The sequence below is a fragment of the Salmo salar genome, chromosome 13 (genome assembly GCF_965601325.2).
Source record: "Salmo salar chromosome 13, fSalSal1, whole genome shotgun sequence".
In the NCBI taxonomy this organism is placed as follows: domain Eukaryota; kingdom Metazoa; phylum Chordata; class Actinopteri; order Salmoniformes; family Salmonidae; genus Salmo; species Salmo salar.
The window spans coordinates 43530784-43546618 of NC_138303.1; the positions used below are offsets into that span (position 1 = coordinate 43530784).

The following is a 15835-nucleotide window of genomic DNA, read 5'->3' on the forward strand; positions in this document are numbered from 1 at the left end:
CAGTACCAAGGTTCGAACATAGGCCCCACGCTCTTCTCAATTTACATCAACAACATAGCTCAGGCAGTAGGAATCTCTCTCATCCATTTATATGCAGATGATACAGTCTTATACTCAGCTGGCCCCTCCCCGGATTTTGTGTTAAATGCTCTACAACAAAGCTTTCTTAGTGTCCAACAAGCTTTCTCTGACTTTAACCCTGTTCTGAACACCTCTAAGAAGAAAGCCTTCTCCCCATTGGTGTGATTCCTATCTCTGATGGTTAGAGCTTGAGGTAGTCACCTCATACAAGTACTTGGGAGTACGGCTAGACGGTACACTGTCCTCTCAGCACACATCAAAGCTGCAGGATAAGGTTAAATCTAGACTTGGTTTCCTCTATCGTAATCACTCCTTTTTCACCCAGCTGCCAAACTAACCCTGATTCAAATGACCATCCTCCCCATGCTAGATTACAGAGATGTAATTTATAGATCGGCAGGTAAAGGTGCTCTTCGGTAGCTAGATGTTCTTTACCATTCGGCCATCAGATTTGCCACCAATGCTCCTTATAGGACACATCACTGCACTCTATACTCCTCTGTAAACTGGTCTCTGTATACCTGTCGCAAGACCCACTGGTTGATGCTTATTTATAAAATCCTCTTAGGCCTCACTCCCCCCTATCTGAGATACCTACTGCAGCCCCCATCCTCCACATACAACACCCGTTCTGCCAGTCACATTCTGTTAAAAGTTCCCAAAGCACACACATCCCTGGGTCGCTCCTCTTTTCAGTTTGCTGCAGCTAGTGACTGGAACGAGCTGCAAAAAACACTCAAATTGGACAGTTTTATCTCCATCTCTTCATTCAAAGACTCAATCATGGACACTCTTACTGACAACTGTGGCTTCTTCGCATGATGTATTGTCTCTAACTTCTTGCCTTTGTGCTGTTGTCTGTGCCCAATAATGTTTGTACCATGTTTTGTGCTGCTACCATGTTGTGCTGCTGCCATGTTGTGTTGCTACCATGCTGTGTTGTCATGTGTTGCTGCCATGTTATGATGTTGTCTTAGGTCTCTCTTTATGTAGTATTGCGGTGTCTCTCTTGTCGTGATGTGTGTTTTGTCCTATAAATATATATTTTATCCTAGCCCCGTCCCTGCAAGAGGCCTTTTGCCTTTTGGTAGGCTGTCATTGTAAATAAGAATTTATTCGTAACGGACTTGCCTAGTTAAATAAAGAATACATTTAAAAATGTAAAAGACACATTGGCTACGGAGAGTGTGATCACACAGTAGTTCGGAACAGCTGGTGTTCTCATGCATGGTTCAGTGTTGCTAGCCTCGAAGCAAGCATTAAAGGAATTTGGTTCATCTGGTAGGCTTGCGTCACTGGGCAGTTTGCAGCTGGATTTCCCTTTGTAATCCGTGATAGATTTATATTTTCCATGTCCTTGTTCAGCCATGACTCGGAGATTCATAGGATATTACAGTTCTTCAGATCACATTGATAGGATAGTCTCGAGCGGAGCTCATCAAGTTTATTCTCCAGTGATTGCACGTTCGCCAATACAACGTAGGGTACAGGCGGTTTATCCACTCGCCGACGTAGTCTCGTCAGGTATCCCGCACGCCGGCCTCTATAATGCTGCCTCTTCCTTCTTTGAGTGTTGGGGATTTAAGCTTGGTCCAGGATGAGCAATATGTTATTTGCCTCCAACTCATTGAAGTAGAAATCATCATCCAAATTGAGGTTAGTGATCGCGGTTCTGATGTCTAGAACCACTTTTTGGTCATAGGAAATTAACAAAGAAAATAGCACAATGGGTCAGGAACCCGTAAAACGGCTGCTATTCCCTCCGGCGCCATCTTGGTTACCATGTTCCCAGAATATACAACATTAATGTTCTTCACACGTTTCATGGGACGTTGCAAGAACATTCATGTGACCTGTTTCCTGAGGGTTCTGAGAATATTCCATCAACGTCCAACCAAATGTACACACAACATGGTTGTCATATTCTCAGAATAAAATATATTAATGTTCTAGACACGTTTCAATAACATTGCTGTCTATCAGTTGTCACCTGATGGAAGGAACATGCCCTGATTCATTCATAGCTCTTTGTCTACTGGCAAAGATACTCACACACAGTACTTTTAACTTACATTTTTGACATACATGACTGCATTGTGCATGTATACAGTAATTATTATTCTTCAGTCCTCACATGGGATTTGAACTCACAACCTCGTGGTTCACAGTACGCCGATCTTCCTGCTATGCCACCATGTACGTGTCATTTAAGATGACTATTGTCCTCACTGATTTGAGATACTTATTTCAACGATATAAGGGCTTTCTGTATAGTCGTCTGATGTTGGTGGGTCATGTTAACCTGTTTTAAGGATATTCCACTATGATCAATCAAAAACAATTACCAGAGCTGAGATTTACTTCAAAGTGCATGCACCCTATTACTTACACCTATCAAGTTGTTTCACATCCACAGAAGTGCCTAGGGTTTCTTTGGGACATTCCTAACTATACTGGGCCAATAATCACATGTCAAAGAGGGGGGGTGTAACTCAATATTAGGAAGGTGTTCTTAAATTTGCCAACAGACAGAGCAATCAGTGGTTCATCAATCAGGGTCTTGATTGGCTCGGTAACAAGGCGTGATGTATAATTACGTACTTTTTTTTGGGGGGGGGGACCATCAGGCGACGTCCTGACAACTGACACACAGAAATGTTCCTGCCATGTTCCCATGATACGTGCCTAGAACATTGATATCTCATGTTGTGAGAACAAGGTAACCACGTTCTGTGTAAGTTCTACTTGACATTAAGGGAATAGTCTATTGGAAACATTCCTTGCACATCACAGGAACATTCCTATGAAAATGTTAGTTAATGACCTAATGAGACTCTTAAGAACACGTTCTCTCAAGTTGTGGGTACGTTTGTTGTTAGCTGGGAGTCTGGCTGGACTTCTCTCTCCCTACTCCTCTCACTCCCTCGCTCGCTCTCTCTCTCTCTCTGCCTCACTCCCTCGCTCGCTCTCTCCCTCTGCCTCACTCCCTCGCTCGCTCTCTCCCTCTGCCTCACTCCCTCGCTCGCTCTCTCTCTGCCTCACTCCCTCGCTCTCTCTCTCTCTGCCTCGCTCGCTCTCTCTCTGCCTCGCTCCCTCTCTCTCTGCCTCGCTCCCTCTCTCTCTGCCTCACTCCCTCGCTCGCTCTCCCTGCCTCACTCCCTCGCTCTCTCTCTGCCTCACTCCCTCGCTCGCTCTCTCTCTGCCTCACTACCTCGCTCGCTCTCTCTGCCTCACTCCCTCGCTCGCTCTCTCTGCCTCACTCCCTCGCTCGCTCTCTCTCTGCCTCACTCGCTCTCTCTCTGCCTCACTCCCTCGCTCGCTCTCTCTCTGCCTCACTCCCTCGCTCGCTCTCTCTGCCTCACTCCCTCACTCGCGCTCTCCCTCTCTGCCTCACTCCCTCTCTCTCTCTCTCACTCTCTGCCTCACTCCCTCGCTCGCTCTCAAGTCTTTGCCCCCCCCCCCCCCCCAACACTTTATTAGACAGCCAGTCACTGAGAGAGAAGAAGACAGGCCCATTGTGTGAGACTAGCTGTGTTAACAGGACTGAGGGTTCATGCGTCAGTGAAGTAATATGATATCACAGAATAATTGCAATTCAATGGGCTCTGAGTCTCTACGATAATTGGGTGATCTTTGTGGAGAATTACACACTGTGTGAGGGCAGATTTGGACAGAGAATTTTGGAAAACATTCTGATTCATTCCAATGGCTCCACACACCATCGTATTCCCAATGGGGCTCTGACCAGGGCATGACAAAATGTGTCAGTCACATGCATAATCCTGACCTTGAATTCATATGCAGGTATCAGTACAATTATTCAGCTCTGACAAATACGATCTGAAACTCAAGGAGCCAAGCAGTCCTTCCCAAGTAGGAATGCTTGGATTATGTCATATGCTTTTGATTAATTCAATATATTTTCCACTTCTACTCAGTAAACTACCTGCCTGCCCAAACAAATTGAATTGAAATAACAGCAAAGTAAGATAGTTGTATGATAGCGTATCTAAATCTCAACCATAACTGTTTTGCATATTCATTAGTGTGCAGATGTGATTAAAAACCTGTAAAATGCATTTGATATTCATCTCAAGCTCATGAATTATGCATAGTGTAATCACTGCGACCTGCAGTGAAGGTGATTTGTCTCTCCCTGAGGAACACACACACACACACACACACACACACACACACACCTCTCATTGTCACATCAACAACAAACACCAAACCCACACTTTGCAACCACACACACACTATTCCAACCATCACAGACACACACACCCAACACCCCTGACAACCCAACTATTTTAGAGAACGTTCCCTTCGAGGCAATCTGCAGTTCAAACAACAACAAAGCAGTTTGGTAAACAGCTAAGGGATGGGGCTGGAGAAATGTAACCACTCTCAAATTCATAGACAGAGATATGGATGCAAGGACTGACCATCCATGATATCCAAAATATTGTTTTAATCATGTTTTGAGGCTATGGAGTGTTGGTTTACAATTGCATTGTTTTCAAACAATTGTGTAAACAAGCTTATATTATTGGTTGTGATGGGGTACGACAGTCTCAAAAGGTCATTAACTGATGTTTTCATAGGAATGTTCCTGTGATGTGCAAGGAATGTTTCCAAGAGACCATTCCCTTAATATAACATAGAACTTACCCAGAACCTGTTTACCATGTCCTCAGAACGTAAGACGTTCGTGTTCTAGACACGTTTCATGGGAACGTTGCGAGAACGTTTCTGTGTCCGAAATATAAAACGAATTACACATCGTCTTGTTACAGGGTCAATCAAGGTCCTGATTGGTGAACCACTGATCCATTCATAGCTCTTAGTCTGTTGAAAAAGTTAGGGATACTCCCACACACAGTGCTTTTATTATACACTGAGCGGACAAAACATTAGGAACACCTTCCTAATATAGAGTTGCACCCTCTACTTTTTCCCACAGAACAGCCTCAATTCTTCGGGGCAGGGACTCTACAAGGTGTCGAAAGCGTTCCCCAGGGATGCTGGCCCATGTTGACTCCAATGCTTCCCACGGTTGTGTCAAGTTGGCTGCATGTCATTCGGGTGGTGGACCGTTCTTGATACACACGGGAAACGGTTGAGCGAGGAAAAACTCGGCAGCGTTGCAGTTCTTGACACACTCAAACCAGTGCGCCTGGCACCTACTGCCATACCCTGTTCAAAGGCACTTAAATGTTTTGTCTTGCCCATTCACCCTCTGAATGGCACACATAAACAATCCATGTCTCAATTGTCTCAAGGCTTAAAAATCTTTCTTTAACCTGTCTCCGCCCCTTCATCTACACTGATTGAAGTGGATTCAACTGATGACATCACCTGGTGTCACCAATTGTTTGTTCACTCAGTGTACAAAACTTTTACCTTACATATGTGACATACATGATTATATTGTGCATGTTCATTTATACAGTAATTATTATTCAACATATCCTCACCTGGGATTTGCACTCACAACCTCCTGGTTCATGGTATGCCGATCTTCCTACTACGCCACCATGTCCATGGCAGGTACCACTTAATCTGACAGTCCTCATCAGTGACTTGATTGACTTATTTCAACAATTTCATGGTTTTCAGTATAGTTGTCTGATGTTGGTGGGGCATATTAACCTGTTTCAATTGTACTCCTGAATCACTATGACCAATACAAGTTCTTCTTGAATGTACTTTTAACAGAGCTTTCCATATCTCCCTCACTAACTTTATGCACCAGCTGTCAGAGCAGCTCACAGATCACTGCATCTGTAAATAGCCCAGCCAACTACCTCATCCCCATACTGTTATTTATTTGCTCCTTTGCACCCCAGTATTTCTACTTGCACATCTATCACTCCAGTGTTTAATTGCTAAATTGTAATTATTTCTCCACTAAGGCCTATTTATTGCCTACCTCCCTTATCTTACCTCATTTGCACACACTGTATATAGACTTTTTCTCTATTGTATTGTTGACTGTATGTTTGTTTATTCCATGTGTAACTGTTGTTGTTTGTGTCGCACTGCTTTGCTTCATCTTGGCCAGGTCGCAGTAAATGAAAACTTGTTCTCAACTGGCTTACCTGGTTAAATAAAGGTGAAATAAAAAAAGACTTCAAGGTGCATTCACCCTATTGCTAACACCTATAGTTACTATATAAATGAACATGTCGAAGTCTGACAAAAATGTATGTTGAAAGCACTGTGTGTGTGTGTGCGTGTGTGCGTGTGTATCCCTAAACTTGCCAGCAGACAGAAAGAGCTGAGAATGGATCAGTGGTTCACCAATCAGGGCCTTGATATTGATATTTTATTAGGATCCCATTAGCTGTTGCAAAATCCCAACTAGCTGTTGTGAAAGCAGTAGCTACTCTTCCTGAAACATGACATAATGAGAGCATTAATAGACAAGAACAGCTCAAGGACAGAACTACATACATTTTTTAAAAAGGCACACGTAGCCTACATATCAATACATACACAAACTATCTAGGTCAAATAGGGGAGAGGCGTTGTGCCGTGAGGTGTTGCTTTATCTGTTTTTTGAAACCAGATGGAAGGGAGTTCCATGTACTCATGGGTCTAGATAATACTTTAAGTTGTGTCAGTGCTGAGTGTAAGTTGACTATGAAAACAATGTGGAATTTAACACATTGTTTCTTTATAAAAATAAAAAAATTATGCAGTCAGTCTTTCCTCAACTCTTAGCCAAGAGAGACTGGTATGTATAGTATTTATATTAGCCCTCTGATTACAATGAAGAGCAAGACATGCAGCTCTGTTCTGGGCCAGCTGCAGCTAGGTCTTTCTTTACAGCACTTGACCACATGACTGGACAATAATCAAGATAAAACAAAACTAGAGCCACCAGTGTGGTGTCAAAAAAGCAGAGCACCTCTTTATTATGGACAGACATCTCCCCATCTTTAAAACCATTGAATCTATATGTTTTGACCATGGCAGTTTACAGTCTAAGGTAACATCAAGTAATTTAGTCTCCTCAACTTGATCAACAGCCACACCATTCATTACCAGATTCAGCTGAGGTCTGGAGCTTACGGAATGATGTGCACCAAATGTAATGCTCTTAGTTTTAGAGACGTTCAGGACCAGTTTATTACTGGCCATCCATTCCAAAACTGACTGCATCTCCTTGTTAAGGGTATCAGTGACTTCATAAGCTGTGGTTGCTGATACGTATATTGTTGTATTGTCAGCATACATGGACACAGGCTTTGTTTAACGCCAGTGGCAGATCATTGGTAAAAATAGAAAAGAGTAGAGGGCCTAGAGAGCTGCCCTGCGGTTCATCACACCCTACATATGACATTATAGAGGCTTCCATTAAAGAAAACTGAGTTCTATTAGGTAAATAGCTCTGAATCCACGATATGGCAGAGGTTGAAAAGCAATAAAACATGTTGTTTTCTCAACAACAGGTTATGATCAACAATATCAAAGGCTGAACTGAAATCTAACAGTACAGCTCCCACAATCTTTTTATCATCAATTTATTTCAACCAATCATCAGTCATTTGTGTCAGTACATATTGAGTGCCCTTCTCTATAAGTCTGTTGTCAATTTGTTTACAGAGAAATAGCATTGTATTTGGTCAAACACAATTTTCTCCATCTGTTTGCTAAGAACTGGCAACAAGCTGATTGGTCTGCTGTTAGAACCTGTAAAGGCCGCTTTACCAATCTTGGGTAGCGGAATGACTTTGGCTTCCCTCCAGGCCTGAGGGCAAACACCTTCCTCTAAACTCAGATTTAAGATATGACAGATACTTTGCCAATTAAGTAATCATTAAAATAATTCGCAACACCATCTGATTCGACAAAATAGTAAAATTTGTCTTTCTGCCCCTAATTTCATTTAAAGTACTCAAAAGTTTTTGTTCCATCATTCTTGGCTTCATAATACAGTTTGTTCTTCTAGTTGAGTTTAGTCACATCATTTCTCAATTTGCAAGAAGTCAGCCAGTCAGATGTGCAGCCAGACTTATTATCCACGTCTTTTGCACCATCTCTTTCTACCATACAGCTTTTCAATTCCTCATCAATCCATGGAGCCTTAACAGTTGTAACATATAGATTCTTAACAGGTGCATGTTTATCAATAATTGGAAGAAGCAATTTCATAAATTCATCAAGTGCAGCATCTGGATGCTCCTTATTAATCACCAATATTTTTTAGATCTATATTAGTCTCAGCAAAATCTTTTGTATGATCTCTGATATACAGTTTTAGGCCCAGCTATTGGAACTTTCCTGGATGTAGCCACTATATTGTGATCACAGCATCCAATGGGGACAGATACAGCTTTAGAACAAAGTTCTACAGTATTAGTAAAAATGTGATCGATACATGTGGGTGATCTTGTTCCTGTAGTGTTTGTAAATACCCTGGTAGGTTGATTAATAACCTGAACCAGATTACAGGCACTGGTTACAGTGAGAAGCTTTCTCTTGAGCGGAAAGCTTGATGAAAACCAGTCAATATTCAGGTCCCCAAGAAAGTAGACCTCTCTGTTTACATCATATACACTATCAAGCATTTCACACACATTATTTAAGATACTGACTGTTAGCACTTGGTGGCATATAGCAACACCCCAAAATAATAGGCTTTAGACAAGGCAAATGAACCTGCTACCACAACACTTCAATAACAATTGGCATGAGATCTTCTCTAATCATTACAGGGATATGGCTCTGAATATATACAGCAACACCTCCCCCATAAGCATTTCTGTCTCTTTTATAGATGTTATATGCTAGTATTGCTACTGCTGTATCAAAGGAATTATCTAAGAAAAACCAGCCCCGTCGCGGATCACGATGCCTTGCTCCCAGACTGAACAACTTTTTTGCTCGCTTTGAGGATATTACAGTGCCACGGCCCGCTACCAAAACCTGTGGGCTCTCCTTCACTGTAGCCAACGTGAGTAAAACATTTAAACGTGTTAACCCTCGCAAGGCTGCCGGCCCAGACGGCATCCCCGGCCGCGTCCTCAGAGCATGCGCAGACCAGCTGGCTGGTGTGTTTACAGACATATTCAATCAATCCTTATCCCAGTCTGCTGTCCCCACATCCTTCAAGAGGGCCACCATTGTTCCTGTTCCCAAGAAAGCTAAGGTAACTGAGCTAAATGACTACCGCCCTATAGCACTCACTTCCGTCATCATGAAGTGCTTTGAGAGACTAGTCAAGGACCATATCACCTCCACCCTACCTGACACCCTAGACCCACTCCAATTTGCTTACCGCCACAATAGGTCCACAGACGTTGCAATCACCATCACACTGCACACTGCCCTAACCCATCTGGACAAGAGGAATGCCTATGTAAGAATGCTGTTCATCGATTAAAGCTCAGCATTTAACACCATAGTACCCTCCAAACTCATCATTAAGCTCGAGACCCTGGGTCTCGAACCCGCCCTGTGCAACTGGGTCCTGAACTTCTTGACGGGCCGCCCCCAGGTGGTGAGGGTAGGTAACAACATCTCCACCCCGCTGATCCTCAACACTGGGTCCCCATAAGGGTGCGTTCTCAGGCCTCTACTGTACTCCCTGTTCACCCATGACTGCGTGGCCATGCACGCCTCCAACTCAATCATCAAGTTTGCAGACGACACTACAGTGGCAGGCTTGATTACCAACAACAACGAGACGGCCTACAGGGAGGAGGTGAGGGCCCTCAGAGTGTGGTGTCAAGAAAATAACCACACTCAACGTCAACAAAACAAAGGAGATGATTGTGGACTTCAGGAAACAGCAGAGGGAGCAGCCCCCTATCTACATTGACGGGACAGTAGTGGAGAGGGTGGAGAGTTAAGTTCCTCGGCGTACACATCGCGGACAAACTGAAATGGTCCACCCACACAGACAGCGTGGTGAAGAAGGCGCAGCAGCGCCTCTTCAACCTCAGGAGGCTGAAGAAATTCGGCTTGACACCAAAAACACTCATAAACTTTTACAGATGCACAATCAAGAGCATCCTGTCGGGCTGTATCACTGCCTGGTACGGCAGCTGCTCCGCCCAAAACCGGAAGGCTCTCCAGAGGGTAGTGAGGTCTGCACAACGCATCACCGGGTGCAAACTACCTGCCCTCCAGGACACCTACACCACCCAATGTCACAGGAAGGCCAAAAAGATCAAGGACAAGGACAACAAGCACCCGAGCCACTGCCTGTTCACCCCGCTATCATCCAGAAGGCGAGGTCAGTACAGGTGCATCAAAGCGGGGACCGAGAGACTGAAAAACAGCTTCTATCTCAAGGCCATCAGACTGTTAAACAGCCATCACTAACATTGAGTGGCTGCTGCCAACATACTGACTCAACTCCACCCACTTTAATAATGGTAAAATTGATGTAATCAATGTATCACTATCCACTTTATATTATATAATGTTTACTTACCCTACATTACTCATCTCTTATGTATATACTGTACGCTATACCATCTACTGCATCTTGCCATCTGATGTATCACTAGCCCCTTTAAACAATGCCACTTTATATAATGTTCTCATACCCTACATTGCTCATCTCATATGTATATACAGTACGCTATACCATCTACTGCATCTTGCCTATGCCGTTCGGCCATTACTAATTTATATATTTTTATGTACATATTCGTATTCATTCCTTTACACTTGTGTGTATAAGGTAGTTGTTGTGAAATTGTTAGGTTATATTACTTGTTAGATATGACTGCATGGTCGGAACAAGAAGCACAAGCATTTCGCTACACTTGCATTAACACCTGCTAACTATGTGTATGTGACAAATACATTTGATTTGATTTAAGTGAGTCAGAAATGGCTAATATATGAATGTTATCTGATGTTAGCAAGTTATTGATTTCATGAACCTTATTTCTAAGGCTACATATATTAATATGGGCTATTTTCAGCCTTGGGTAGCTTCTCAGAGATAGACATAATATGGAAAAGAACAAATGAATCAAAAGAAAATAGAAAAAAAAAACATTCAGCAGGCCATTAATCAGTTGGTGTGTGTGTCCTGAGGGGTTGAAGCTACAAACCCATAGGCTTGGAAACAGTAACAAGGCCTGAAAACTCTGAAAACTGGAAACCAGAATGTTCTTTCAACATTCTCATAAAACTTGTCTAGAACATTCATATCTTATATTCTGAGAACATGTCAACCATGTTCTGTGTATGTTTGATGTGACGTTGATGGAATATTCTCCTAACCCTCCGAAAACTGGACACCAGCTTGTTCTTGCAGCGTTCTCATGAAACGTCTCTAGAATATTCCTATCTTATATTTTGAGAACATGGCATCCCTGTCCTGTATATGTTTGATGGGACGTTGATGGAATATTGGTTTTGAACCCTCAGACAACTGGATACATGAATGTTGCGGCAATGTCCCATTAAACGTGTCCAGAACATTAATGTTGTTTATTCTGAGAACATTATAACCACATTGTTGATAACTTATTCTTGACATTAAGGGAATAATCTCCTAACGTTAACACCAAAATATGCTAAAAAGGTTCTCAGAACGTTTTTGCTAACATAGATTTATTTTTATTTAACCTTTATTTTACTAGGCAAGTCAGTTAAGGTCAAATTATTTACAATGACGACCTACCCCGGCCCTAACCCGGACGACGCTGGGCCAATTATGCCCCACCCTATGGGACTCCCGATCATGGTCGGTTGTGATACAGCCCAGAATCAAGCCAGGGTCTGTAGTGACGCCTCTAGCACTGCAACGCAGTGCCTTAGAACGCTGCGCCACTCAGAAGCAATAGATAAAATGTTCCCCTGACTAACGGAGTCCTGGACACTCAAACGTTAGGGGAACATTATGGGTAGCATTACAAAAACGTTCTCTCTCCCTAGAATTGTTAGCTGGGAAGCTGATCTCCATTTGTGCTGGATTACTGACATTCACAAGTGTTCTCACATACTGAATAACCCATATTTCAGTCTGCATGCATGTCTGGTGTTCATTGGGAGGTTTACAACCTTGGCTGATACGTACCCAGACACATTTCTGACTCATTGTGAGTCATTCTGGTGAAATTTCATCTGCTCTGTTCTGATCCTCTGTTCTGATCCTGTGGGCTGTGTGTGTGTGTGTGTGTGTGTGTGTGTGTGTGTGTGTGTGTGTGTGTGTGTGTGTGTGTGTGTGTGTGTGTGTGTGTGTGTGTGTGTGTGGTTGCCAAGTGTAAGTTGAGTGTGAGTCAGAAATGGTGTAGGGCTGAGGTTGGAGCAGTGTGTGCGTATGTATGTATGTATGTGTGTGGTTGCCAAATGTGCATTTAGTGTGTGTCAGAGATGGTGCGGGGCTGAGGTTGAAGCAGTCTGTGTGTGAGTGTGTGCGGATGCCAAATGTGTGGTTTGAGAGTGTGCCGAGAGGCCAGCCCGTGGGACAAGGCTCGTGGCTGGGCACTGGGCCCTGGTACTGGGCTGGGGAGGCTGGGGAGAGAGCTGCTCAGACAGTGACTAAGCCTCCTGCCTCCCTCCACCAGGGAGAACAGGCTAGCCCTTTGTACAGGTTGCTGAGGGAGCAGGAGCTTCCTGCCTGCGACACACTCCCTGAGCACCTCTGTAAGACACACACGCAGGCAAGTGCAGGCACACATACACACACCGATGGGCTTAATTGGTCAACACACTACTCTCTCAAGGGTCACCACACAAAGACAAAAGGACAACCACAACAAGGACAGCCCTGCTCTCAGAAAGGGGGGAGCGATATAGAAACAGGGGGAGCTAGAGAGAAGAGAGAGAGAGTAGATATCTTACCTTAGCCATCTGAGCCTGGACTCCACCAGCTTTCAGTGCGGTCACTGCTTTCTGTGCCGCGGACGGACTGTCAAAGTCAACAAAGCCATAGCCTGCAGGGACAAGGACAGACAAAAATACTTTGAGTTGTGACACTGAGAAGTACATACTACGGCAACAGGCCTAGGGCAGGGAGTTCTGACAAGGACTGTGTGACCTGACCAGGAAAAACAGAAAACTATCACTAGGAACCAGGGTTATTCCTTGCCAGGTAACATGATAATGAAAACCACCTGTCCCTAGGCATGAACATAGAGATAGATACAGTATCTACCTATGGCCATGACACCTCAAATCATGCAGGTCCTGTGCAGGTAAGCGTTGAATGGGGCTGAAACAGCAGACAGGTTAAGGATAATATGACAGAACAGAATCTCTCCACTACTGCACTGTGGACAGGTTTAGGATCATGCTACAGAACCTCTGTGGTGGAGGCAGGTTTAGGATAATGCTACATAACCTCTGTGGTGGAGGAAGGTTTAGGAGTATAGTCCATCCTTCTACTGTGGACAGATGTGGAGTTCCTGTATGTAACCAACGCTATGCTGCCCACGTTTTGGGTTACATCACGAAAATACCCGCTGAGAATAAACAGACAGAGGCTCTCTGGGATGTTTGAGCTGTGCGTGACATACATCTGCGTGTACTGTAGGTGTGAGTGCGAGTGTGTATGTTTTTTTTTTTTTTTTTTTTTAACCAAACACCTCTCCTCACCTTTGCATTTGTTGGTGGTCTTGTCCAGGATGGCTTTAGTGGACACAATCTTCCCATACCTGGAAAACACAAAGGTGGATGGATGGTCAGGGTTTCTGGGGACCAACGCTCCTGCTGTGTACAGACCTATAACTACTGTCATATTAGTACAGTTGGCAGGGTGGAGGTATTATAAAGGCGTTGAGGGTCTAATCTAGTTCAACGGGATTACGGTGTGTGAATTGAACTAATTTGATCTGTGGAGATACATGTTTTAAGAAGTGGAACGTGGTGGTATAGAACCGGTGGAGTGATTCCCATGAGGATTCCCACATCCTACATCACTCCATCATTGTCTATGAGGCTCATCCTAACCCTGTCATCTCAAGGCAGAGCACACTGGAATGGAATGTTGGTGTAGTGTTGTATTTCCTGAATGGAAATTGTAGATAAGCAAAACTACATTACACATTGTGTAGTACTAAACATACCAATACGATCTGTTTCCCTAGCAACTACACATTTCCATCTTACTCATCTGACTTAATCTTTTTTTCCAGGAGGAACATATAGGGCCTGGACATGCTGTCTATTAATGCATATTATAGACCTAGCTTATAACAAATGACCCAATGCATGATTGATAATTATGTTGTTGTAGTTGGAAATACAGTGATCTCCAAAAGTATTGGGACAGTGAAACATTTTGTGGTTCTGGCTCTGTACTCCAGCACTTTGGATTTAGACTGATACAATTACATTATTTGCCATTCATTTCTATTGGGCACAAAATAATCTGAAACAACCAAAACAAACAGCAAATGCATCCAAGAAATGTGTAGAGTCACAAGCTTGATCTAATCATTGCGTGCTTGGATTATGGGACCAAATACTAAAACTTTGGACTACTTTAATACAGTGAATTTGTCCCAATACTTTTAGTCCCAAAAAACTGGTATGAAGGGTCGGGAGACAGGCGCAGGAATGCGTAATCGTTTTTTTTATTATACCCAAATTACGGCGTGCCGTGTAAAGGCACGGGGACGAAGACCAAACAAACACTATACAAAACACAGGGTAGAAACCCAAACAAAAGAGCGAGGAGTACCTCGAATAAATACACACGCGCACAGTGATTAACACACAGGACCAGACCCATAATCATCTGCGCAATCCAATGGCACGACAGCCCAAAACACACAGCACAGGTACTCACGCACCAACAGACATAGTAACAATAATCAACCGGACAATGGTGAACCAAGGACACACTTTTACAAATGCTAATCAGTGAGAATAGGGGACAGGTGTGCGTGATGAACAGGGAGTATGTAAAAAAAAAAAAAGTGCTGTAATTTCTAAACGGTTCACTCGATATGGAAATACCCTCAAATTAAAGCTACAGTCCGCACTTTATTAACCTCAGTCATTGCATCATTTCAAATCCAAAATGCTGGAGTACAGAGCCAAAACCAGAAAAAATGTTTCACTGTCCCAATACTTTTGGAGCTCACTGTACATGTAGAAGTCTTGACTCAATCATCTTTGTTCCAGGAGGAACATATTGGGCTTGTACATTGCTGTCTACTAATTATTTGTACTGTAGACCTAGCTTTACAATCTCCCCTGTTTGTGCACCAACACTGCAGTAGCAGGATATCAGCTCCCTGCATCTCTCTAGGCATGTGTATGTTCTGTAACCTGATCTCACTCTCCTTGCCTTAGCTGTGCTGTACAAGCAACCCTGCATGGCTGGCTGGCTGGCTGGGTTCCACAGCAACACTTTCTCTCTCACTCTGCTAGCTAACACAACACCCAGAACAGAGCCTCATCTCTGGGTCCTACTGCCCCTCTATCTCCCTAGCATAGCTCCCCCAGCTTTACAGCAGGGTATAGGCACACACTAACCAAAGGAGTAAGGGCTGCCCTTTCTCTTTTTTACCACAGCACATGAACATCACACTTGTTAAGGAGACGGGTGTTTTGAAAATCCTCTCATTGTTTCTCAACCTGCACTGTGCTGTACTAACAGAGACAGACAGGACAGGGACTACCTGTCCTTTCTATACACATGTTCCTCCAACTGGAATATAAAGGTATTTGGTATCTTCCAAAAACACGCTACTAAATGCTAACAGGAAATTAAGCTATTCTGCATATATTACACTGGTGTCTACAATTCCAAACAACTTTAGAGATTGAATTA

General features: G+C 43.5%; 1 protein-coding gene across 3 annotated transcripts in view; it reads right to left on the bottom strand.

The window, feature by feature from the left end:
- LOC106567062 (RNA-binding motif, single-stranded-interacting protein 2) overlaps window positions 1–15835 on the bottom strand; it is a 43752-nt gene that overhangs the window by 12314 nt on the left and 15603 nt on the right. For all 3 annotated transcript variants that reach the window (XM_014135906.3, XM_014135907.3, XM_082960116.1), the window contains exons 3-4: window positions 13651–13709; window positions 12898–12989 (exon numbers count right to left, since the gene is read on the bottom strand). In XM_014135906.3, the coding sequence (XP_013991381.1) occupies window positions 12898–12989; window positions 13651–13709 (151 nt within the window). The remainder of the gene's footprint in view (window positions 1–12897; window positions 12990–13650; window positions 13710–15835) is intronic.